General features: G+C 44.7%; 2 protein-coding genes across 13 annotated transcripts in view; one reads left to right on the top strand and one right to left on the bottom strand.

Moving 5' to 3' along the window:
• CNTD1 (cyclin N-terminal domain containing 1) overlaps positions 1–3,798 on the top strand; it is a 13,525-nt gene extending 9,727 nt beyond the window's left edge. For 4 of the 5 annotated variants that reach the window (XM_008966505.3, XM_055101918.1, XM_034941806.2 and 1 more), the window contains one exon: positions 931–2,249. In XM_008966505.3, the coding sequence (XP_008964753.2) occupies positions 931–1,101 (171 nt within the window). In that variant the 3' untranslated portion in view covers positions 1,102–2,249. Of the gene's footprint in view, positions 1–930 lie in introns of all 5 variants that reach the window. The other variant, XM_003813917.6, reaches the window with a different exon arrangement.
• On the bottom strand, positions 1,700–24,977 carry BECN1 (beclin 1). Of its 8 annotated transcripts, none has more exons than XM_063599026.1 (14): positions 24,866–24,977; positions 16,759–16,815; positions 15,733–15,958; positions 15,326–15,457; positions 12,354–12,421; positions 11,128–11,189; positions 10,367–10,457; positions 10,124–10,260; positions 9,801–9,995; positions 7,484–7,630; positions 6,099–6,248; positions 5,523–5,583; positions 3,223–3,365; positions 1,700–2,496 (listed from the first exon to the last, which is right to left on the bottom strand). In XM_063599026.1, the coding sequence occupies exons 4-14, from the start codon at positions 15,453–15,455 to the stop codon at positions 2,328–2,330; spliced, it is 1,353 nt and encodes a 450-aa protein (XP_063455096.1). In that variant the 5' UTR covers positions 15,456–15,457; positions 15,733–15,958; positions 16,759–16,815; positions 24,866–24,977; the 3' UTR covers positions 1,700–2,327. The 8 variants fall into 8 exon arrangements, with proteins under 8 accessions (XP_063455096.1, XP_063455095.1, XP_063455097.1 ...); XM_063599025.1 differs by having other exon boundaries at positions 16,759–16,845; positions 24,866–24,959; XM_063599027.1 differs by lacking the exon at positions 24,866–24,977 and adding an exon at positions 24,697–24,830.

Genomic DNA, 24,977 nt, shown 5'->3' with positions numbered 1-24,977 from the left:
AGGAGGCCAAGGTAGAAGGATCCCTTGAGCCTGGGAGGTAGAGGTTGCAGTGAGCCAAGATTTCACCACTGCACTCCAACCTGGGAGACAGAGTGAGACCCCATCTCATTAAAAAAAAAAAAAAAAAAAAAAAAAAAAAAATTAGCCGGGCATGGTGGTGCATGTCTGCAGTCCCACAACTATGTGGACTACTTGGCTGAGATGGGAGGATCACTTGAGCTCAGGAGTTGGAGGCTGCAGTGAGCCATGATTGCGCCACTGTACTCTAGCCTGGGCGACAGAGTGAAACCCTGTCTCAAACAAACAAACAAACAAAACAACAACAACAACAACAACAAAGGCCAGGCAGGGTTGCTCACGCCTGTAACTCCAGCATTTTGGGAGGCCAAGGGAGGAGGATTGCTTGAGCCCAGGAGTTGGAGACAAGCCTGGGCAACACAGTGAGACCTCATTTCTACAAAAAATAAACAAAAGTAGCTGGACATAGTGGCTTGCGCCTGTAGTCCCAGCTACTCCAGAGGCTGAAGTGGGAGGATCACTTAAGCCCAGGAGGTGGAGGCTGCAGTGAGCCAAAAATCACACCACTGCATTGCAGCCTGGGCAACAGAGTGAGACCCTGTTTCAAAATAAAACAAAGTCCAACAATTATATCTTCTCAAATAATGAAAATGTCAAGGCCCAAATATCGTTCTTATATTTCACAAAACTTATCTCCAGCAGAGGGAAATGTCTACCAGAAAGTTTCCATGCTAACATTATCAGGGCAAAGGTATCCTAATATAATTTGGCCATTGGCAAACACTGGAATCTGGATTTCTGAAAAATGAATTTACAATTGCCTTGAGAGAACATCCCAAGTAATGTGTGTGTTTGTGCACTAAAATGTGTTGAGATTTTTTAGTAATAAGAAATCTGTCTCTATTTCTGAAGGTTGTGGGGCATTTGCAGAGCATCACTGGTATTGCCTTGGCAAGCATTGCTGAGTTCTCTTATGCAATCCTGACTCACGGAGTGGGAGCCAACACTCCGGAGAGACAGCAGTCTATTCCTCCCCACCTGGCAGCCAGAGCTCTGAAGACTGTTGCTTCCTCTAACACATGAGGGAGGCTGAATCCACCAAATATAAACAGCCATCCGTCACTGCACTCATGCCTCCCTCTGTTTACTTTCATACTAAGGGTACAAAAATTCCAAGTCTCTTTTGAACTGTATTTTGTATGCCAATTTCATGCTTATTTTTCCTTTATCAGAGAGAGTTAAGGTGGACGAGCATGCCCTTTTTGTCATATCAGCCTGAAAATGTTAAAAAGCTAGGTGGAGACAGATTAGTTGTTTCATTTTTGTTTAACAAGGTATTTATACTTTTAGCTTAATTTCATTAAGAGGAACATCAGGCATTGAGATCAGTATTAATCAGGGGCTCAAATACAGACTATCTGGGTGACCTTGACTAAGCATCAAGGAGGTAGCCTTTATTTCCCCTTAAAATTAGTTTAACATCTCTGTTCCATTATTCAGATCTACACAAACAAGGCTTCCTCAACAGCTATCTATTTTTACTAGAGTCTTTTTTTAAAACTAAAACTAACTCTAAAGAAGTTTCAACAGAATTTCCACATACCTGCATTCATTAGAACTTGATTCTCCCAGAATACAAAGTACTCTATTTTAAAGAAAAACCCAACAGTGCACCCCTGGGCAGTTTTCAGACTGCAGCAAATCTTTTATTACAAATAATTAAATCTCTCCATAATGTCTCCAACAGTATCAAACACCATTTCATATCTCTAACACAGAGCAGAGTCGGCATTCAGTATAAGAACCAAGTGAAAAGTGTTAAATTTCAAGCATCTGATCACATCACATGGTGACCAGGTAAAGCTTAGATGTCATTTTCCCACATTATCCAACTGTGCATCTCAAACATATCCTCATCTCAGTAAAGACAAAAGTTTCTATTTCATATTGTTAAGTGCAGGAAGTTGAGAGAGATAAAAATCCAGTGAAAACACATCAATCTCAATTCAACTCAGTTAAAAAAAAGAAAAGCAAATTTAAATTAGTTTTTTTCAGAGAAGAAAGGGAAAGGAGTCCATGGGGTTAAGAATCAAAACTGTGACCAGGGCTGGCAACTATAGATGGCATGTTGTAGCTCTGGAAAGTATCTGTCACATGATATTTTAAAATAAAGTGGCTTTTGTGGATTTTTTCTTTTTTGGTATTGTAAACATGTACTGTTTAATATTACCCGAATTTAATTTAAAACATGTTTGCAAACAAAACAAAATTAAAAGCCTTTAAGGCAAACCTCCCCCTAAGGAAAAAAGTCATTTGTTATAAAATTGTGAGGACACCCAAGCAAGACCCCACTTAAGATTCGTCAGCATGAACTTGAGAGCTTTTGTCCACTGCTCCTCAGAGTTAAACTGGGTTTTGATGGAATAGGAGCCGCCGCTGCCTCCTGTGTCTTCAATCTTGCCTTTCTCCACATCCATCCTGCAGATGGACAGAGCAAAACTCATTAGTAACTGAGATCTGAGTTAAGTCAGTTCGGGGCAGGGACTTGATCATGGGACCATTCACGTCATTTTATCTATTAAAGAACACTTGGTGAGGAATGATAGTGTATTTTGGATTTGCTTGAAAGCCAAAAATCAAGAAGACTGTCACAAGAGCCTCATTGTCATTGCAGAGTACAGGGACAGGACACACACCCAAAGAGAAGAGAAGCCTGGAGTAGGGGTGAGTGAGGGTTACAGTACTTCTTGCTGTTTTCCTAGGCATCCCTGAACTTGGCGGGGGAGAAAGGAGGCAGAAGAAAAGAAATGCTTTGTTTTGGGGTGATAGAAGCAGCCTTACTCTAGGTAAAAACTAGAGTTTCCATCCATCAATGGGATCCTAGAAAAATCAAAAGAAGCATTCCTGTGTATTTCCAAGGGCTTCAGGGAAAAACCTTCTTGAAACTGGAGAGGAGGCTTGAGCTCTATGCCAAGAAAACCCCCCAAACCATCTAAGGCAACATTCTTCTACTCCAAGGACTAGGTGGTCACATTCTGTCCTGCTTGTAGTACTGGGTCAGTCTCTGCCCATCAATGTCATGTGATTCTGTGCCATTTTTTTGCTTTCCCACCATTTATACTGTTTTGCCTCCATTATTACTGCTGCTTCAATTCTGTTCAATTTGGTCCTATACAAGTTCACTCAGCATTGCGCTATACTGACCTGTAGGGAAGACAAAAACGTGTCTCGCCTTTCTCAACCTCTTCTTTGAACTGCTGCACACAGTCCAGGAAAGCCACCATTGCATGGTCAAACTTGTTGTCCCAGAAAAACCGCAACCCCCCAGAACAGTATAACGGCAGCTCCTGCCCAAGAAGAGAAAACTGGCTATGGATCTGGCACCAAGAAAGGCTTCCAGAGATTGTTCCCAATCCTATCAATCTCTCAAGTCATGTTCTGTCTGTATCCCACTGGAAACTTGTATTGTAGCTGGACTCTATCTTCCATAGATTTGAACAACTACAATAACCTTGGGCAAGTAACAATGCACTTAGAACTGTTTCACTATCAATGAAAATGTACCATAGGTTGAGCATCCTTAATCCAAAAATCCAAATTGCTACAAAACCTTTCCAGGAAGAGTACATGGGAAAAGAAAAATAAATAAATAGACCAGGAGCAGTGGCTCACGCCTGTAATCCCAGCACTTTGGGAGGCCAAGGTGGGCAGATCACCTGAGGTTGGGAGTTTGAGACTAGCCTGACCAACATGGAGAAACCCCGTCTCTACTAAAAATACCTAATTAGCCGGGCGTGGTGGTGCATGCCTGTAATCCCAGATACTCAGGAGGCTGAGGCAGGGGAATTGCTTGAACCTGGGAGGCGGAGGTTGCAGTAAGCCGAGATCATGCCATTGCACTTCAGCCTGGGCAACAAGAGCGAAACTCCATTTCAAAAAAAAAAAAAAAAAAACCCACAAAAAGAAAAGAAAAATAAATAAAAATATGCCAGGCACAGTGGCTCACGCCTGTAATCCCAGCACTTTGGGAGGCCGAGGCGGGTGGATCATGAGGTCAGGAGATCAAGACCATCATGGGTAACATGGTGAAACCCCGTCACTACCAAAAATACAAAAAATTAGCCAGGCATTGTGGTGGGCGCCTGTAATCCCAGCTACTCGGGAGGAGAGGAGGCTGAGGCAGGAGAACGGCATGAACCTGGGAGGCGGAGCCTGCAATGAGCCGAGATCACGCCACTGCACTCCAGCCTGGGTGACAGAGTGAGACTCCGTCTCAAAATAAATAAATAAATAAAAATAATAAAAAATGCTACAAAACCTGAAACTTTTTGACCATTGATATGATGCCACAAGGGGAAAATTCCATACCTGATACCTTTGCTTTCTTTCTTTTTTTTTTTTTTTTTTTTTTTTGAGACAGAGGCTTGCTTTGTCGCCCAGGCTGGAGTGCAGTGGCGCAATCTCGGCTTACTGTAAGCTCTGCCTCCCAGGTTCACGCCATTCTCCTGCCACTGCCTCCCGAGTAGCTGGGACCACAGGCACCTGCCACCACGCCCAGCTGATTTTTTTTTTTTTTGTATTTTTAGTAGAGACGGGGTTTCACTGTGTTAGCCAGGATGGTCTCAATCTCCTGACCTTGTGATCCACCCGCCTTGGCCTCCCAAAGTGCTGGGATTACAGGCGTGAGCCACCGCACCCGGCCCTTTGCTTTCTGATGATTCAATGTATACAAGCTTTGTTTCATGCACAAAATTATTTAAAATATTGTATGAAATTACCTCAGACTACATGTATCAGGTATATATAAAACAGGCCAGGCACGGTGGCTCACGCCTGTAATCCTAGAACTTTGGGAGGCCGAGGCGGGTGGATCACCTGAGGTCAGGAGTTCGAGACCAGCCTGGTCCAACATGGTAAAACCCCATCTCTACTAAAAATACAAAAATTAGCTGGGTGTGGTGGTGGGCACCTGTAATCCCAGCTACTCCAGAGGCTGAGGCAGGAGACTCACTTGAACCTGGGAGGCAGAGGTTGCAGTGAGCCGAGATCGTGCCACTGCACTCCAGTCTGGGCAACAGAGCAAGACTCTGTCTCAAAAGAAGAAACATAAATGAATTTTGTGTTTAGACTTGGGTCCCATTCCCAAGATATCTTAGTATCTATATGCCAATATCCCAAAATCTGAAAAAAAATCCAAAATCTAAAACACTTCTGGTGATACTCAACCTGTAAACATCTATCTCACGGTGATTCTTTTCCTAGCCTAGTGCACACACCCTCCTCTGACCTGCCCATATCCCTTCTCAACAGACTGTCAAAACCTAATTTCTGTCTACAAGACCCCCAAAACTAAACCTGAACTAGACAAGATATTGAACAATATACTGGCTCTTCATATCTAGGTCTAAAAAATAAATTGAATGCCAATATCAAAGCAAACCATCCATTTTCTTAAGAGATATAAGAACTCTGTATTCCAGTGAAAATGGAGCTTCACAGAGTACCTTAGATTTGTCTGTCAGAGACTCCAGATATGAATGGTTTCCGTAAGGAACAAGTCGGTATCTAAAATAGAGATACAAACAGAGATGGATACAGGACTCCTCCCAAAGTGATTATTGGGAAGTTACAACCCAATGATTTCACTCTTCATTCTGGCCAAGGGCTTCTTTTATTATGCTCAACTCCCTCTCCCACCTCCCCATTGAATCCATGTTTAAAAGATTTTGTTTAATGAACAAACTACATTTATTATATAATTGCCTGGGGGCCTTCCACGAACAAATGTTATGTTTTGGTTTAAATTTAAGAAACAAAAACTGAAAATATCCTGAGGAACACTAAGGCTCTGGGGACTGTAGGCTGGGAACTATGCTATAGTCACGCAACTCAGTGACTGTGTGATCAGTGGAGAGAGCCCTGTGATGAGGGGAAAATCAGATGCTGACAGCTCTTCAGCCACAGAAAACTCCCAGTCTGTGGGCAGCAAGGGCTCCTGACATGGTGGATAGCAGTACCAGGTTGGAGATACAAATTATATCAAAGCACATCACTCCCCAAGAAAGGGCTACACTTCCTACCTCTGAAATTTCAGACCCATCTTATTGGCCAGAGCATGGAGCAGCAACACAGTCTGGCCCCAAGCAGCATTAATCTCATTCCATTCCACAGGAACACTGGGCAGGCGACCCAGCCTGAAGTTATTGATTGTGCCAAACTGTCCACTGTGCCTACAGAGGAAGGCAGAAAGGTGGGGGGAAATACAGGGATTACTTAAAACGTTTGACATTTCCCACTCTCACCCCAAACCTAGCTTAAATCTATCTTCAAGTCCATATATGCAAGCTGTACTTGGCACTTTAAATACATGTCCAAAACTTGAGTCATCATCTTTTTCCCTGCTGCTCAGATGCCAAAGCAGAAACCTGGGTGGTATCCTTGAATGCTCCCTCAGCTCCTTCCGTGCAAAACTGCCAACCTCTCCTGATTCTACCTGCTAAATATCTTGGATCTTTCCACTTTTCTCCAAATTCAATGCTACTATTCTTTTCCTTTAGATTCCTACTGATGAGTATCCTTTCCAACGATTCCACCCCTTTACCCCAAGTCATTCCCCATGGTGCAGGAAAAGCCATCGTTCACGAATACAAGTGTAATTACGTCACTTCCCTAGCTAAAATGCTTCAGTGTCTCCCTCTGCCTTTTGGATGAAGTCCAAACCTCTTAACGAGGCCTACGAGATCCTTCAGGAACTGGTAACTCTCCAGTTTCATATCCAGTCACTCTCCCCTTTACACTCAATCTTCAGTCACAATAAGCTCCTTTCTGTTCTCTGAATTCACCACTCCCTCTTTCCCATTTCTTTGCATATAATGTTCTCTCTGCTAGTAACAACCCCCTCTCTGCAGACTTCTACTTTACCTCTCAGTTTAAACATAAGTCCCCTATGGGGAAACTCTCCATATGGCCTCCCCAAACTGGATCAAGTGCCCTTATGTGTTCCCACAGCACACTGGGTTTACCATCATCACACTGCATTACAACTGCTTGTTATTTATCCATCTCTTCCACCAGATTATATGCAACTAGAAGGTTGACTGCATACTGTTTTGCTGTTGCCCTCCTAGCACTCAGCACAGTGCCTTTTCCAGAGTAGACACTCAACAGTTATTAAATTAATGAAACATCAAACACCATGGGGATAAGAAATCAGCACCAGACAGCTTACCAGGTTTTTAAGTGGCTGAAGGGCTCAGGCCTTTTCCTTTCTTTAGAAGGGCGGATGTCACCAAGCTCTAGAATTCCAATCCCTACTGTGCCTATCCCATCACTATGAATGAAAGAAACCTAGCTGGGTGAAGATAACCTACAGTCCCTCTTTTGTGGGAAGTGGGCACCCAGGCTTAGTGGTCAACAGCTAAGGTCTAGATATGTGCAGTGCTCCTCATCCCCCAGCTCTCATTACCAGATGTGGAAGGTTGCATTAAAGACGTTGGTTTTCTTCAGCTTATCCAGCTGCGTCTGGGCATAACGCATCTGGTTTTCAACACTCTTCAGCTCATCATCCAGCTCCAGCTGCTGTCGTTTAAATTCACTGTATTCTCTCTGATACCTGTGAGCAGCCAAGGGGGCCATTGAAGGCTGTTAGCTTGGGGGCTAAAGTTTCTCTCTCACCACACTATGAACGATTCTTTAGTGATCATCGTTACATCTAGCTCTCGCATCTTTTATATTTGGCATAGATCCCATTCTGAGGAACATGTATGTCCTAGCTGTTTTGCCTGGAAGGAACAGAAATGTCTCAAATTCCAGCTGCCCATATGCAAAAAGGTGGAGGAAAAAAGAATTCTCCCAAACCAGGGCAAAAAACCTCTTATTTCTGATCTTTTTCAGAAGCGAGGTGAATGGGTTAGGAGTGGCTTCTTGGGGCCGGGCGTGGTGGCTCACACCTGTAATCCCAGCACTTTGGGAGGCCAAGACGGGTGGATAACTTGAGGTCAGGAGTTCGAGAGCAGTCCGGCCAATGTGGTGAAACCCTGTCTCTACTAAAAATACAAAAATTAGCCGGGTGTGGTGGTGCACACCTGTAGTCCCAGCTACTTGGGAGACTGAGGGGGGAGAATTGCTTCAACCCAGGAGGCAGAGGTTGCAGTGAGCTATCACACCACTGTACTCCAGACTGGGCAACAGAGCCGAGACTCTGTCTCAAATAAAAAAAAAAAAAAGAGTGGCTTCTTCTGCTTCTTCTGGGCCGGGTGCAGTGGCTCACACCTGTAATCCCAGCACTTTGGGAGGCTGAGGTGGGCAGATCACCTGAGGTCAGGAGTTAGAGGCCAGCCTGGCCAACATGGTGAAATTCCGTCTCTACTAAAAAAATAAAAATTAGCCAGGCGTGGTGGCGCACGCCTGTAGTCCCAGCTACTTGGGAGGCTGAGGTAGGAGAATTGCTTGAACCTGGGAGGTGGAGGTTGCAGACAACTGAGATCATGCCACTGCACTCCAGCCTAGGCAACAGAGTGAGACTCTGTCTCAAAAAAAAACAAAAACAAAAACAAAAAACAGTGGCTTTTTCCAGCTGGCCATGGTGGTTTATGCCTGTAATCCCAGCACTTTGGGAGGCTGAGGCAGGTAGATCACTTGAGCTCAAGAGTTCAAGACCAGCCTGGGCAACATGGGGAAACTCCATCTCTATAAAAAATACAAAAATTAGCCAGGTATGGTGTTGCGCGCCTGTAGTTCCAGCTACTTGGGAGGCTGAGGCGGGAGGATTGCTTAGGTGTAGGAAGTCGAGGCCGCAGTGAGTCATGACTGCACCACTGCACTCCAGCCTGGATGACAGAGTAAGACTCTGTTTCTAAAAAAACAAACAAACAAACAAACAGTGGCTTCTTCCATGAACTGGCCATAATTGGCCTTCTAAAGCTTCATTTCTATACACTTACTGTCCTTTAAATAGTTACTATACCCCACTTCCAGTGAAACTTGTTATACTACTGTGTGAAAAAAATGGACTTTTCTCTGTCCTTCATTTCCACAACTTTAGTTAGTATGGACACTGTGTCTCCTCCACTAGAGAGAGGGTTCTCTCAGGTCAAGGACATCTATAATGTTTTTATTTTTTGAGACAGGGTCTCAACTCTGTTGCCCAAGCTGGAGTGCAGTGGTGTGATCACAGCACACTGTAACCTCAAACTCCTGGGCTCAAGTTATCCTCCACTTCAGCCTCCTAAGTAGTTGCTAGGACTACAGGTCTACCACAGCAGCCTAATTTTTTTTTAATTTTCATTTTTGTAGAGATGGGGTCTCACTTGATATTGCCCCAGATGGCCTTAAATCCTGGCTTTAAGTGATCCTTCTGCCTTGGCCTCCCAAAGTGCTGGAATTACAGATATGAACGACCATACCTGGCCCCCATGAAATTTTTAAGCTTGGAGGGAACAAATGTAGGCTAATTAGCTCATCTTTTCAGCTAAGGATGGCTAGAAAGTGGCTGATTCATCCAAATGAGCCCATTCCCTACAGGACAGAGCCAAGACTGGAGCTCTGGTTTCTGCACTATTTAACCAACATACTTTTTTCACTTAATCATGCTGACTCTTCATAGGTAACTCTCCCAACAAACCTCTAGAAAAAGGGCATGGAAGCAATATGCAGGATCTGGGGCAGGCATGCTGCTGACTGACAGCTGACTAGTTTACAAACTATTCAGACACATTCAGCTGGAAGCCATTTCCTCTCCTGGAGCCTCGAGTGTGAGAAGATAGAACAGGGTGAGCACTCACTGAGCTTCCTCCTGATCCAGTCTCTCAGCCTCAGCCTGGACCTTCTCGAGATTTTCTGCCACTGTCTTGCGGTTCTTTTCCACGTCTTCCAGCTCCTGGATCAGCCTCTCCTCCTCTAGTGCCAGCTCCTTAAGCTCCATCTGTAACTGTTCACTGTCATCCTCATTCATTTGCTCTAAGATCTCCAAACAGCGTCTGCCAAAGACACAGGCAGACTATACTTACTAGAGCTCCATTTGCCTGAGTGGAGTACGGCTCTTGGGTAAGGGCCAAGCAGTCCCAGAGCAGTAACAGCTCTGAGCCCTGGCTCTGGAGACACTCACTTGTAGTTCTGACACTCATTTTCAGTGACGTTGAGCTGAGTGTCCAGCTGGTCTAAAAGAGTATCTGTGCATTCCTCACAGAGTGGGTGATCCACATCTGTCTGGCCCGACATGATGTCGAAAAGGTCCCCAGTGACCTGGAAGTGTGGGAGAGTCAGGGTAGGGCCTCCCCCATGCTTCCTGCTCAATTACCCACTCTCCCAGCCAGGCCTACTGCTTGCCACCGGAATGGGGCCGACTTGCCTTCAGTCTTCGGCTGAGGTTCTCCATGGTGCCGCCATCAGATGCCTCCCCAATCAGAGTGAAGCTGTTGGCACTTTCTGTGGACATCATCCTGCAGACAGCCCCCCGCCCACGGGCCACATGAGGGAACAGAGAGGCTTCCTCCACCTACTACAATGCCAGTGGCAGAGACTCTCAAGCACCAGCTGAGGGGCCTCAAGGAACATACCCACTCCTAGCCCGACTGACCTCCCAAGGGTACCTCTCTCCCAAAGGAAGGCCATGCTGGTCTTCCACAGGGACACTCAGCACGAAGGTTGGCCTTGGTGGACTAAGGAGGGAGAGGGAGCATAAAAAATTGATATGTCTACAGTGGAAAAGAAGGGAGAACCAGGAAAGGCCATTTTAGAAAATATTATACCCCTTGCCAGCAAGCTCTTTACCTGCAGCAATGAGAACTAAGGACCTGAACATCTAACAACATTTGCTAGTTTGAAACTTCTCAAGAGCCCATCTCTTGGTGATTGGTCAATCACTCCCTCAATTTTTTTCAATACTTTTTCATTAAAGCTACTATCCTTTCCCACTCTGTGAACAGCTACAGGAAAAAATCCATACTGGAAGGTGACGGGCCAGGTATAAGGGAATACATCTTTTCTGAAAGGGCCAAAAGGCTAGGTGATGATGCGTCTCTATCACCTGGCTCCAGGTCTCGATTCCTGGATTTAATTAAAATTCTACTAGCCTTTGGCAAGGAATGGGGGCTGAGAAGTAGTAGGCACCTGGCTGGGGGGATGAATCTGCGAGAGACACCATCCTGGCGAGGAGTTTCAATAAATGGCTCCTGGGAAAGAAATAAGAGGGCATTACAACTCTGGCAGCTTAGAGGTAGAGTTCATCTCCCAAACAGCCTCAGAACTATATGGCTTTAGTCTTGATAACCACAAGACTTGATAAACCACAGAGACTTAAAAAATGGGTATTATCGAAGCAATCCTTGTGTATGTGGACTAAGAAAGGACCCATGATACAGACAAACCTTAAGTCCCATTTGATTTTTTTTTTGTGGGGAACAGCATTTCCTAACTATGTTACACTCTACGTATGGTTAAATTTGCATTTCTCAACACTTAGCAGTCAGGGGCAGAGGACAGAATGCCCTAAATCATAGTACAAGGAAAAAGCCAGATCAGACTGCAATGAAGTCTGCCACAGTACAAAGTAGATAATTTATATGTTTTCAGTATTTTGAGATTACTCATATGTGACCAAAATCTCACAGCATCTATTGACTTCAAATGCCAGACCCCTTTGCCTCCTTGCTTAAAGGCTTCTCTGGCTCCTGGACTCTTCACTGCCTGCAGGGGGCGCTGGCCAGAATTAATGACCTCCACTAAACCTGACATCAGCACTCCCCCAGTGACTGGCAGCTGTGGGTAAATAAATACTCCAGCTCCCTTGCTACTTGAGAAGAAATCTCAGGTGTGTATTCAATAGTATCTCACAGGATGTTGCTCCACAGGATCCCTGATATTATCACAGCTTAAAATGACATGTTCTCTAACACTGACAATTCTTTCTGTCCAGGGCAATCATACAATTCACTGTCCTAACCAGGATGCTTTTGAGAATGGAAAGGAGCGGATATTAACAACTAGCTAGAACAACAGATGCAAATCAATGCTCTAGAACGACCTGGACACAAAGGTCATCCCATCTCCAACCTACAATAATTTATAATTCTGCTTCAAATAAAGAGCCCTTTCCAACATTTTAAAATGACTAATTCAGTAACCCTGTGACCTCAGGTGCAGATCTGTACCTCCAATGGTGCATAGCAGCCTGATCATGTAGAATGTCTCATTACCCAGAGATCCCAAAAGTCTGGGAGCTCTAGAAGCGCCAAGTAGCCTGCAGAAACCAAGCCTGCATTCCTGTTTTCATATCATATCTCTCATTTGGAATGTTTACTACATGAGGAGGATAGGGGAGAGGGCACTTCTATTACCTCTCCTGAGTTAGTCTCTTCCTCCTGGGTCTCTCCTGGTTTCGCCTGGGCTGTGGTAAGTAATGGAGCTAAGGGCAAGGAAAATATTGGGTCAGAAACAGTCTTATTAAAGCAGGAGGGCATCTGAAAGTATGGGAAAAGAATGTGAAATATTCTCATCACCACCCTCACCTCCAATTTTTCTTAAAGTACCATTTACACCAAAAGAATCTGTGGTCTTCCTCACCCCCATTAAATCAGATTAAAGAAATGTTCAATTTTTTAAGACATAATGGTATGACTATTATTTTTATTATTATTATTTTAAGATGGAGTCTTGCTCTGTTGCCAGGCTGGGGTGCAGTGGCACGATCTCGGCTCACTGCAATCTCTGCCTCCTGGGTTCGAGTGATTCCCCTGCATCAGTCTCCCAAGTAGCTGGGACTACAGGCGCGCACCACCATGCCCAGCTAATTTTTTTGTATTTTAGTAGAGACAGGGTTTCACCATGTTGGCCAGGTCTTGATCTCCTGACCTCGTGATCCACCCGTCTCAGCTACCCAAAGTGCTGGGATTACAGGCTGAGTCACCGTGCCCGGCCGGTATCATTTATCTTTAAGAATCCTTATCTGTCAAAAATACAGAAATATTTACAGTATTTATGTTTGGGATTTGCTTCAAAACAATTCAGAGTGGGAAGGAATGGATGGGGCTGTAGACAAAACTTGATTAAATATGTGTTGATAATTGTTGCAACTAGGTGATGGGTACACAGGAGTTCATGATATACTCTGAAATTTTCCATCACAAAAGCAAACATCCTGTTTCCCCCAGAATAGCAAGGAGGGAACATAAGGAAACTTTCTAGGAAGATGAAACATTGCTAAATTGCAATGATCCAGATTACATGAGTGTATCCATTTGTCAAAAATGTACAGCTAAGATTCATACATTTCAAGGCACGACAATTTACCTTTCTAAAAAGGTGTGAAAAACATAATAATTGAGCAGAGGATGGGAGGTGAATGGAGGTGTAGACAACATAAGAATGTGAGAATATGGCTGATTATTGAAGCTGGATGATGAATACAAGGCAGGCTATGCTATTCTCTTGACTATATATGTCTCAAATTTTCCATAATAAAAAGTCAAAAATTGTTATTAAAAGAGTTCAAGAGGCGCGGTGGCTCACGCCTGTAATCCCAGCATTTTGGGAGGCTGAGGCAGGCAGATCACAAGGTGAGGAGATCGAGACCATCCTGGCCAACACAGTGAAACCGTCTCTACTAAAAATACAAAAATTAGCTGGGCGTGGCGGTGTGTGCCTGCAGTCCCAGCTACTCAGGAGGCTGACGCAGGACAATCACTTGAACCCGGGAGGCAGAGGTTGCAGTGAGCCGAGATCACGCCACTGCACTCCAGCCTGGCAACAGAGTGAGACTCCGTCTCAAACAAACAAACAAACAAAAGAGCTAATTTCCCCTCAAGAAAGAGAAACCAGGTAATAATAGCAGCTAATACTTATTGAATACTATTTGCCCAGCAAATTCCTAAGTGTTTCTGTGGTTTGTCATATTTGAACTTTATAAATTCTTTATGAGGCAGTTTAACGTTTTACAGAAAAAATCAGAAACCAAGGCTTGGAGAAATGAAGTAACTTGCAAAAAGTTGTTCAGCTAGTAAATGACAGCCAGGATTTAAACCCAAGCAGGCTGACTCCAGGCCCATAAGCTTATTTAAGCTGCCTATTCAGTCTTCTCTTTTACTGTCTGACTTAATCTGAATTCTTCTGACTTTGCGGGATTTTGGGGTTTTTAATTTTTTTTAATTATAGAGACAGGGTCTTACTATGTTGCCCAGGCTGGTCTCAAACTCCTGCTCAAGTGATCCACCTGCCTCAGCCTCCCATAGTGCTGGGATCACAGGTGTGAACCACCACTCCTGGCCTTTTTAATTAATTTATTTTTTGAGACAGGGTCTTGCACTGTTGCCCAAGCTGCAGTGCAGTGGCATGATCATAGCTTCCTGCAGCTTTGACCTCCTGGGCTCAAGTGATCCTCCTGCCTCAGCCTCCACCACCCACCACACCCAGCAATTTTTTTTTTTTTTTAGAGACAAGATCTCTGCTAGGTTGCTCAGGTTGGTCTTGAACTCCTGGGCTCAAGCGATCCTCCCACCTCAGCCTCCCAAAGCACTGAGATTACAGGCGTGAGCCATCACATCCAGCAAATTCTTCAGACTTTAAGACTCTACTCCATTTACCAGCTGTTGGACCTTAGGTAAGTCACTTAACCTCTCTGTGCCTCGGTTCTTCATCTGAAAAATGATGTAATTATGGTATACCCCGTACGGGTTGTTACAGGGACTAAATGAAGTAATACGTGTAATGCACTTGGTATTACTATATAGTAAGTCCTCAAAAAATACCATTTATTATTATATATACATATTCCTTTTCTCTGAAACAGCAGGAGCAGAAAATAAGGATCTTTCTTTTGCTACTGAAAGCTCTCTTTTTTTGAGACGGAGCCTCGCTCTGTTGCCCAGGCTGGAGTGCAGTGGTGCGATCTCAGCTCACTGCAAACTCCACCTCACCGGTTCAAGCGATTCTCCTGCCTCAACCTCCCGAGTAGCTGGGACTACAGGCACGTGCCATCACGCCCGGCTAATTTTTGTATTTTTAGTAGAGAGGGGTTTCGCCATGTTGGCCAGGCTGGTCTCGAACTCCTGACCTCAGGTGATCTGCCCGCCTCGTTCTCCCAAAGTGCTGGGATTACAGGCGTGAGCCACCCCGCCCGGTCGGAAAGCTCTCAGAAGTCCACAATGTCAGAATGCTTTGTTTCCAAGGAGAAAACAGGGAGCCAGATGAAGTGACTTTCCTAGGTTCACACGATGAGTTTGTGGCAGACTACACAGCCACCATAAGAATTATATCACCAAAGCTGCCCACCTTCCACATTCTTGACCACCCTCTTTCCAAGGGTCTCGCTGACCTGTGAGTTCCTGGATGGTGACACGGTCCAGGATCTTGAAACTCGTGTCCAGTTTCAGGGGCTGGCTGCAGCGCTGGCACACGAAGCTCACCTGCATGGTGCTGTTGTTGGACGTCTTAGACCCTTCCATCCCTGAGGCCGTGGAAAAGAGGCAACATTAGAGAGAAGCGACGCCCTTGACCTCCGGCCCGGGGTTACCACATGCCTTGGTGACGATGGTAAAGGGAGGGAAGTCCCAACCTGCGCCGTTCCCTCTAGGAATGGTATGATACGGGGAGGACCTGCTTCCGGGACAGCCTGAGCAAAGGCAGTTTAGAGCCCAGGGTCAGGAAAGGGACTCCAATAAGAGCCGTGAGGGTTCCCAGACTCCCTTCTAAGGTCCCACCTCAGCCCCCGATGCTCTTCACCTCGGGAGCCCGGAGCCCGTCACCCAAGTCCGGTCTACCGCGGAGGAACTGTGGCCTCGGGTCGGCCCCGGAGCGAGGCCTCCAGAACTACCATCGCTCTGTCTTCAGCGACTTCCCGGTACGCCGCCGGAAAACTTCCGCCCGAGACCGGACGTGACGCTACGACGGCAGCAGGAGCTCCTGGTCCACAGGCTCACAGGCCCGGCAGCGGCCCCCAGAGGCCGGGCTGGGAAAAGCAGCGGGCTTCAGCGGATGACCAAGGTTACGACGGGAAGTGTAGGAGCCAAGGCCGCAGAGAATGGGGAGGCTCCGCTATTCTCTAAATTCAGGGGGCGGCGGGCGCGGTGGCTCACGCCTGTAATCTCAGCACTTGGGGAGGCCGAGGAGGGCGGATCACGTGAGGTCAGGAGTTCGAGACCAGCCTGGCCAACACAGTGAAACCCCGTCTCTACTAAAAATACAAAAACTAGCCGGGCGTGGTGGGGCAAGCCTATAATCCCAGCTTAATCCCAGCTACTCGGGAGGCTGAGGCAGGAGAATCGCTTGAACCTGGGAGGTGGAGGTTGCAGTGAGCCGAGATCGGGCCACTGCACTCCAGCCTGGGCGACAGGGTAAGACTCCATCTCAAAACAACAACAGCAACAACAAAAGGCCGGGCATGGTGGCTCACGCTTGTAATTCCAGCACTTTGGGAGGCCGAGGCGGGCGGATCACAAGGTCAGGAGTTCGAGACCAGCCTGGCCAACATGGTTAAATCCCGTCTCTACTAAAAAATACAATTAGCTGGGCATGGTGGCGTGCGCCTGTAATCCCAGCTACTCAGGAGGCTGGGGTAGGAAAATCGCTTGACCCCCGGAGGTGGAGGTTGCAGTGAGTCGAGATCATGCCACTGCACTCCAGCCTGGGCGACAGAAGGAGACTCCATCTCAAAAAACCCTCCCACACACACACACACACACAAAACCAACAAAAAAAGAAAGTGATATTCAAATAAAAGCTTGAAGAAGTTGAGGAAGGAATTCTTACCTGCATCTTAAGGAAGAGCATTCTAGGCCAAGGGAACAGCAAGAGCACAGAGGGTACCTGTTTGGGGATTAGCAGAGGCTGGTGTGGCTAGAAGATGGGCAACGAAAAGAGATACAGAAAATGGGGTGAGGGAGGTAAGAATGTTGAGCTACCACCTAGGCTCTTATAGGGATTGTAAAGCTCTGGCTTTCACTTTGAATGAGATGAGATGACTGGGTCTTGAGCAGAGGGACTTACTTCATTTTTAAAAACAACTTTATGGGGTATAATTTACATACCATAAGACTCACACTTTTTAAATGTACAGTTCAATAATTTTTAGTAAATTTACAGAGTTGCACAACTGTCACCATAATCCAGTTTTAGAACATTTCCCATCTCCCCTTGCAATCCCCCACTGTGGCCTCCCAAAGTGCTGAGATTACAGGTGTGAGCCAGTGTGCCTGGCCAAAAGTTTTTCATTTCAATAAAGTCCAATGTTTATGCTTTTGGTGTAAAAGAAACCACTGCTTAACCCAAAATTGTATGTAGTATTGTCTATTTTATTTTTATTTTGAGACAATGTCTTACTCTGTTACCCAGGCTGGAGTGAAGCGGAATGAACAAACATGGCTCACTGCAGATTTGACTTCCTGGCTCAAGCAATCCTCTTGCTTCAACCTCCAGTGTAGCAGGGACCACAGGTGATCACTACCATGCCCAGCTAATTTTTAAAATTTTTTGTAGAGATGTGGTCTCACACTGCACTCCAGCCTCGGTGACAGAGCGAGACGCCATCTCAAAAAAAAAAAGAGATGGGGTCTCACTTTGTTGCCCAGGCTTCTGCTTTTTAAATTTAACATTTTCCTATGTTGCTACACAGTTATTGTAGTTATCATGGCTACATTACACTACACTAAATGTACTGCCTTAGTGTATTTTTTTACCACTGGAAATTCTACTATTTCCCCTTTGGGTGATTACAATAATCCTGCAATGAAGAGCTGACTACTTACTTATGATAGAGACTCATAACTGGGACTACAGAATTAAGAGTGTGTCAGCTATTTAATGTCTCTTCCTTAACACTGGGAATCATTTTCCAAAGTGCTTGCACATAACTATATTCTGCTTCCAGTAATGTATGAGGAAGCCTGTTTTCATATTGCCTTGGCCAGTATTGGGTATCATATATTTGGGGAACAAAAGCAAAAAATGGCACTTCCTTGTTATTTTAATTAGCATTATTGATTGCTGGTAAGGCTGAACTTTTTGCTATGTATTTGCTTATTGTAGTTACTTTTTTTTTTTTTTTTGAGATGGAGTCTTGCTCTGTTGCCCAGGCTGGAGTGCAGTGGTGCCATCTCGGCTCACTGCAACCTCTGCCTCCTGGGTTCACGCCATTCTCCTGTCTCAGCCTCCCAAGTAGCTGGGACTACAGGCGCCCACCACTACACCTGGCTAATTTTGTATATTTTTAGTGGAGATGTTTTCACCATGTTAGCCAGGATGGTCTCAATCTCCTGACCTCCTGATCTGCCCGCCTTGGCCTCCCAAAGTGCTGGGATTACAGGTGTGAGCCACCATGCCCGGCCTTTTTTAAAAAAAAAAAAAAAAAAAAGAGACATGGTCTCACTCTGTCACCCAGGCTGGAGTGCAGTGGTGCAATATCAGCTCACTGGAATCTCCGCCTCCCGGGCTCAAGCAGTAGTTACTTTTTTCTGAATTATGTTTGCATTCTTTGATTATTTAGGTATTGGATTATTAGTATTTTTCTCAGTATTTTTAGTAATTTTTCATGAATGCTTTAATTATTTTCCAGATGTTCAGGAAGTTTTAAATTTTCAAGTCAAATCTGCTTATTTTTCTTGATGACTTATATTGCTTAGAAAGTTATTCCCACCTCCAGAAGTGTCTTTCTTTTCTTTTAAATGTATGTGGTTTCTTACAGTTGGTATTGGATGTGATATGTGGAACTAGATTGATTTTTCTCCTGGTTTTGTGACTAGGGATAGTGTTTACAATCCTTCTTCCTCTTGGCTCTTTCAGCATGAAAGCCCCTTTAGGGGAGGTGACTGGAATCATCCCCAAAGAATTCTCACCTAGTCCTGGTGTGGCTGCTTCATAGTCCTGTGTTTCTTCCTGCTTGGCTGTCCCTAACATCTCAGAAACGCATAGAGAAGTAATGGGCTTCTAGAGAGGTAGGGGGTATAGTGTTACAACTGAGGATTTGGAAGTTGAGACCACCTGGTTCTTTACCATCCACTAACCATGTGACCTTATGCAATTTATTCAACTGTTCTGTGCTTTGTTTTCTTATTTACAAAATGAGATTAATAGTATACAGTAGTAAATATCATAAAGGGTAGTGTGATAAGTGAGCTGATACATTTGGAATGGAGGGGAATGACTGTTACATAGTGAATGCTCTGTGTATCCTCACACTTGGGAAGTATATGTAGTCAGTGTATGTAGTGCTTGAGGGATTGTGAATAATACACAACATATCCTCAGTCATCGATTCAACAGATGTTTATTGAGGATCTACTATGTGCCAGTCCCTATTCTAGGTCTGAGAGGATATACTGGTGAACTGCTCTAATAGTTTATATTCCAGAGGAGAGAATTTGACAATAAACATGTAACCAAGTTAATAAGATAATTTCAGATAATGGCAGATATTATGGGTTGAATGATGTCCCCCAAAAGATGTTGAAGTCCTAACATCTGGGACTAACACATGGGAATGTGACCTTTTTTGGAAATAGGATCGTTGCAGATGAGGTCATTGATGTTAGCCCTAGACCAATATGACTGCGTCCTTATAAATAGGGGCAATCTGGACACAGAGACAGACATGTACTGTGTCTGAGGGAAGATGATGTAAAGAGACACAGGGTGATCTGTAAGCCAAGGAAGACCTGAGGCTACCAAAAGCCAGGAAAGAGGTCTGGAATAGATACTTCTCTGGCTCCCTTAGAAGGAACATGGTCCTGCTGACACCTTAATTTTGGATTTCTGGCATCCAGAACTCTGAGACAATATATTTCTTTGGTTCTAAGCCATCCACTTTGTGGTACTTTGCTACAGCAGCCCTAGAAAGCTAATACAGTAGGTAAGAAGGTGATGTGATAGAGAGTAAGTGGGGGCAGGGTGGGAGGAGCTGCTTCAACTGGGGGATTCAGGAAGGCCTATGTTATCTGGAAACCACTGAGGGTGGTAAGTGGGGAAGAGACTTGACTGGCTGACTTAAAAGGAAACTATTTACGGGGGGATAGAATACATAGGGGAAAAGACACAAATCATACGTGTATTTTCAATGAATTTTTACAAAATGAACACGTCAATGTAACCAGTACCCAACTCCCTCTCCCATGCCACCCTCTAATTGATGCCCACCCTAAGGGCAAACAATATTGTCAATTCTAACACCCTAGATTGAGTTTTGACTGTTTTTTGAATTTCATGTAAATGGAATCATACATGACATACTCTTGTTTCCTTTCGCTCATCATGAGATTCACCCACCTTGTGTAGTTTTAGTTCATACATTCTCAATACTTTGTAGTATTCCATTGTGTGACTATATTAAAATATAGATATCTCTCTTGCTGTTAAGAGGCATCTGGGTAGTTTCCAGTTTGGTCTATTGTGAATAGTGTTGCTATGAACATTCTTGTTCATGTCTTTTGGTGAATATATTTATGCATTTCTCTTGGGTGGGTCCCTAGAGTTGAGGTTTCTGGGATCTCTCTCTCTCTCTTTCTCTTTCTCTCTCTCTCTTTAGGTATATTAAGCTTGAGTAGATGCTACCATCTCTGTGGCTGACATATTAACAGATTATTTTGAGCTGGCCTGGTGTGCACCTGTAATCCCAGCTCCTCAGGAGGCTGAGGCGGGAGGATCACTTGAGCCAGGAGTTCGAGACCAACTTGGGCAACATAGCAAGACCCCGTCTCAGTCAGTCAATCAATCAATGATAAATTTTGGTGCTGAGTGAAGAACAGAATGTGACAGTTGGTGGGGGGTGGCAAGAGTGGAAATGGAGAGACCAGATAGGAGCCTATTATAATAGTCCTAGCAAAGGATGACAGTGGCTTTGGCCAGGGTAACAAGAGATGGAGGAAAGCACACTCATACAGGATGCATTATACAGGGAAAGCTGACAGGACCTGCTGATGGGTTGATGTGGAGAGATGAGGAAAAGAGAGGAATCAAGGTTGACTGTTAGGTTTTTGGTTTGAACAACTAGATGGACAGTTATGTCAATTACTGAGATGGAGAAGAATAGGAAAATAACAGGTGTGTGGGAGAATCAAGAATTCTGGTTTGGCCATGTTAAGTTTGATATGCTCATTAGGTTTCCAAGTAGAAACATCAAATAGATGGTTAGAACTCAGTGAAGATGTCAGATGGGAGATACGAATCTGGGGCCCTCAAATCAGCATACAGATGTTTTTTTTTTTTTTTGAGATGGAGTTTCGCTCTTGTTGCCCAGGCTGGAGTGCAATGGCGCAATCTCGGCTCACCGCAACCTCCACCTCCCCAGTTCAAGTGATTCTCCTGCCTCAGCCTCCCGAGTAGCTGGGATTACAGGCATGTACTACCACGCCCAGCTAATTTTGTATTTTTAGTAGAGACGGGGTTTCTCCATGTTCAGACTAGTCTCGAACTCCCAACCTGAGGTGATCTGCCTGCCTTGGCCTCTCAAAGTGCTGGGATTACAGGCATTAGCCCCCGTGCATGTCTGGCCGAATACAGATGATACTTAAAGCTATGAACATGCATAGATCCTCTTTTTTTTTTTTTTTGAGACGGAGTCTCGCTCTGTCGCCCAGGCTGGAGTGCAGTGGTGCGATCTCAGCTCACTGCAAGCTCTGCCTCCCAGGTTCACGCCATTCTCCTGCCTCAGCCTCCTGAGTAGCTGGGACTACAGGCGCCCGCCACCACGCCCGGCTAATTTTTTGTATTTTTGGTAGAGACGGGGTTTCACCGTGTTAGCCAGGATGGTCTCTATCTCCTGACCTCGTGATCCACCCGCCTCGGCCTCCCAAAGTGCTGGGATTACAGGCGTGAGCCACCGTGCCTGGCCGAACATGCATAGATCCTCTTAGGGAGAAAGTGTAAGCAGAGAATAAAGGACCTAAGTCTCCTGAAGCATGCCACCATTAAGAAGTGGAGCAGAGGAGGAAGAGCCAGCAAAGGAAATGGGGAATCACTGTTGAGGCTGGAGAAAGATCAGAACAGGTTGCTGTGTGTATTTTAAGAAGGGGAGTGGCTAATATATTGAGTACTACTGAGAGATTCAAATAAGATGAGAGGTGACCACTGGTGTCAACATGGTAGTCATTGGTAACCTAACAAAAATTATATCAGTGAGAAAGTGGGGTTGAGAAGTCTGATTAGAGTGGATTGGAGTAAATGGGGCATGAGGAAGTAGAGTAAGAGACAATAAATAATTCAAGAAGTCTTGCCAGGAAGGAGAGCACAGAAAGGGAGTAACAGCTACAGAGGAATCTGGATTCGGGGGGGAGTTTTCTCAAGATAGGGGATATTGGTTATGTCTGGAAATGACCCAGCAGAGGATGTGATGTAGGAAAAAGAGGGGCTAATCATGGGCACAGACATGAGGTTGAGAAAGTGAAAGGGGATGGAATCCAAAGCACAAAAGGAAGAGATAGGAACAGGTTTGTTTCCTTCAATGAAAGAGGAAAGGCAGAAAGTATTTTGCAGATTGGCAGATTTGGTGGTGAGATGATGAGGTAGTTCTCATCTGCTTCTGTTTTCTCAATAAAGAATGAGCCCAGGCCATAAGTTGGAGGTGGGAGAGAAGGAATACTGGAGGTTCAGGGAGATGAGAAAGTATGATAGTCATTGGGAGGGTGGGAGAGCAAACTTGTCAGGAGCATGTAGTAGGAGCTCAGGCAGTGTTGTGCACTCATTTGAGATTTTGGGACATGAATTTAAAATTAGACCAGTCATCAGTGATCACATGTGACTTGTAAGCACCCAGAAATGAATAGTTATTGTTAAGTGTAGTGGTACTCTCCAGTTGTTCACTGAATAAACGAATGAATAGAGTATTATATGAAACACTTGGATGGGGAGGAGGAAGGGAAATAAAGAGAATGTGTATCTGTCTTATAACCTACTTGAAGGAGACAAAACATAATTATTTGAGAACAAAGCATATTTTAACAGGCACAAACATATTAAGTTTTCCAGTTGACGTTATAAATTCTGACAGGAATAAGAATAGTGGCATACTTAAAATAGAATGGAGTAAATGTGGGAAATAATTCCTGAAGTTTCAAATCGGATCTCAAAAGTTCCCAGGGAAATGTGTTAACAGAAAACAGACGTAAAAGGGGGAAAACTGATAGATGTTTATGAGCATGATGTTATATGTGGCCTTCTATAAGCTGAAAAGGACTTTGAGCTTGAAAGCAGGAATGGAAATAATTACTGTAATTTAAGGAGTAACCTCTTCATGCTAAGCATTAACAGATCACTTACTTACCTGACAGTGGCTACTATTTTGTATCTAAGCACTGTGCTAATTGTTTTACATATATTATTTCTAATATTCACAACACTACAAAATTACATACTATTATTTATTACTAATTATTAAAATTCCATTTTACAGATGAGGGAATCGAGACTCAGCATTTCAATAATTTGCCCAAGATTCCAGTTAGTAAGGAGCTGAGGTGGGATTTGAAGCCCAGGTCTCTGATCCCAAAGGCCATAGTCAGTCTTCTGTGCTTTACTCCATTTAATTGTGTATTCTCCTCATTTTCCTAGCACTTAGTAGAGAGGCCAGCCTAGGATAAATGTTCAACAGCAAGAGCGACCCCAAAATACAAATCTGATGACCTCCTTTTGCACTTAATCTAGATTGTTTACTAACAACCCTCCTCACCCTCAGCTCACTAGTCTTTGTCTTCAAGACAATCTCTTTCCTTCCCTAGAGCATTTGCCTGAGCTGCACTTATACCTCTCAAGGCTCTTCTCACTCTTTCCATGCTAACCTCTTTATATCCTTTAGATCACAGCTTGTCTGTTCAGAGGCCTTCCTTGGCCATTCGATCTAAAATAGATCTCTCGTATTTTCCATGTCATCCACTTTTTCCCTAACATTTATCAAATTTTGCAGTTACCTTGTCAGTTTACTTTCTGGTGTTTTTCCAATATTATGCCCCATGGGACCAGCGACCTTGAATCTTGTTTGCCTTTGATTTCCCAGAGCTGTGCTCTTCAATACAGAAGCCAGCAGCCACATGTGGCTACTGAGCACTGTACTGCAAATGTGGTGTTGCCTTATTGAGATGTGCAGTTAAGTGTAAAATACGCACTGGATTTTGAAGACTTGGTATGAGAAAAGAATGCATAAGATCTCGATTTTTAAATGTTGATTACATGTTGAAATACTTGTATAAACTGGGTTAAATGTATGACTAAAATTTTCACTTGTTTTACTTTTTAATTGTGGCTATTAGAAGATTTCAACCTACATATGTGACTCACATATTTCTAGAATCTGACACAGTGCCCTGGCCCATTTTATTGAATGAAATATCCAATGTCGAGAGAGAGAGATCGAATGAATGGGTGCATGAAGAGGTATAGTCTCATGCTTCCACTAGGCAATTAGATACAGCACTGCCGTAGAAGTTAGGAGATCTGGGTTCTGGCTCAGGATGTACTGGAAACGCCTTGGACAAGCCCTACCCTACTCTGGGGATCAATTTGCCAATTAGGTAGTTGATCTTTGAGGTCTGGAAGCTTACGAGAATCAGTTGGCAGGGAAATGTACCAGGAAAGCTTGGTACAACGGCGCTTGCCTTTTTCGCTCTAGCCTAAACACTTGAGCCTCGGCAAACGGGCAGAGGCAGCGGGAATCAGGGACTACACCCCCTAACCCAGTACCCGGGTCCCCGACTTCCCCGAGCCTACGTCACTGGGGCGCGACGGCGTTGTCCCCGGGACTGCAGCGGCTGAGAAGGTCCCTTCGGTGAAGGCGAGTTCCGGGACAACAGAGAGGGCCGCACCGTTTCCGAGTCTCTCGGAGGCTCAGTTCTCAGCGCACCATTCCCCACAGCCCTCCTTTTTACTTTACCCCTACCCGACACTTGACCCCGGCAGTGTGAACCCCGCTGGGAGCGTCCAAAGCCATGCCTCATCGCGGCTGCGCAGCGCACGTGCACAGGCTCGCAGGAGTCTCGGCGATTGGCTGT

This window comes from Pan paniscus, chromosome 19 (genome assembly GCF_029289425.2).
Source record: "Pan paniscus chromosome 19, NHGRI_mPanPan1-v2.0_pri, whole genome shotgun sequence".
Classification (NCBI taxonomy): Eukaryota; Metazoa; Chordata; class Mammalia; order Primates; family Hominidae; genus Pan; species Pan paniscus.
The sequence above is the reverse complement of the archived record's forward strand: the minus strand, read 5'-3'. Positions and strand labels throughout refer to the sequence as shown.

Excerpts from the sequence above, each read along its gene's own strand:
- BECN1 (XM_063599026.1), bottom strand. The coding sequence starts at position 15,455 with ATGGAAGGGTCTAAGACGTCCAACAACAGCACCATGCAGGTGAGCTTC. Across the intron at positions 12,422-15,325 it reads CACCATCCAGGAACTCACAG|CTCCATTACTTACCACAGCC; the intron begins GTCAGCGAGACC and ends CCTTGCCCTTAG. Across the intron at positions 2,497-3,222 it reads CGTTTTTGTCTTCCCTACAG|GATGGATGTGGAGAAAGGCA; the intron begins GTCAGTATAGCG and ends GTCCATCTGCAG.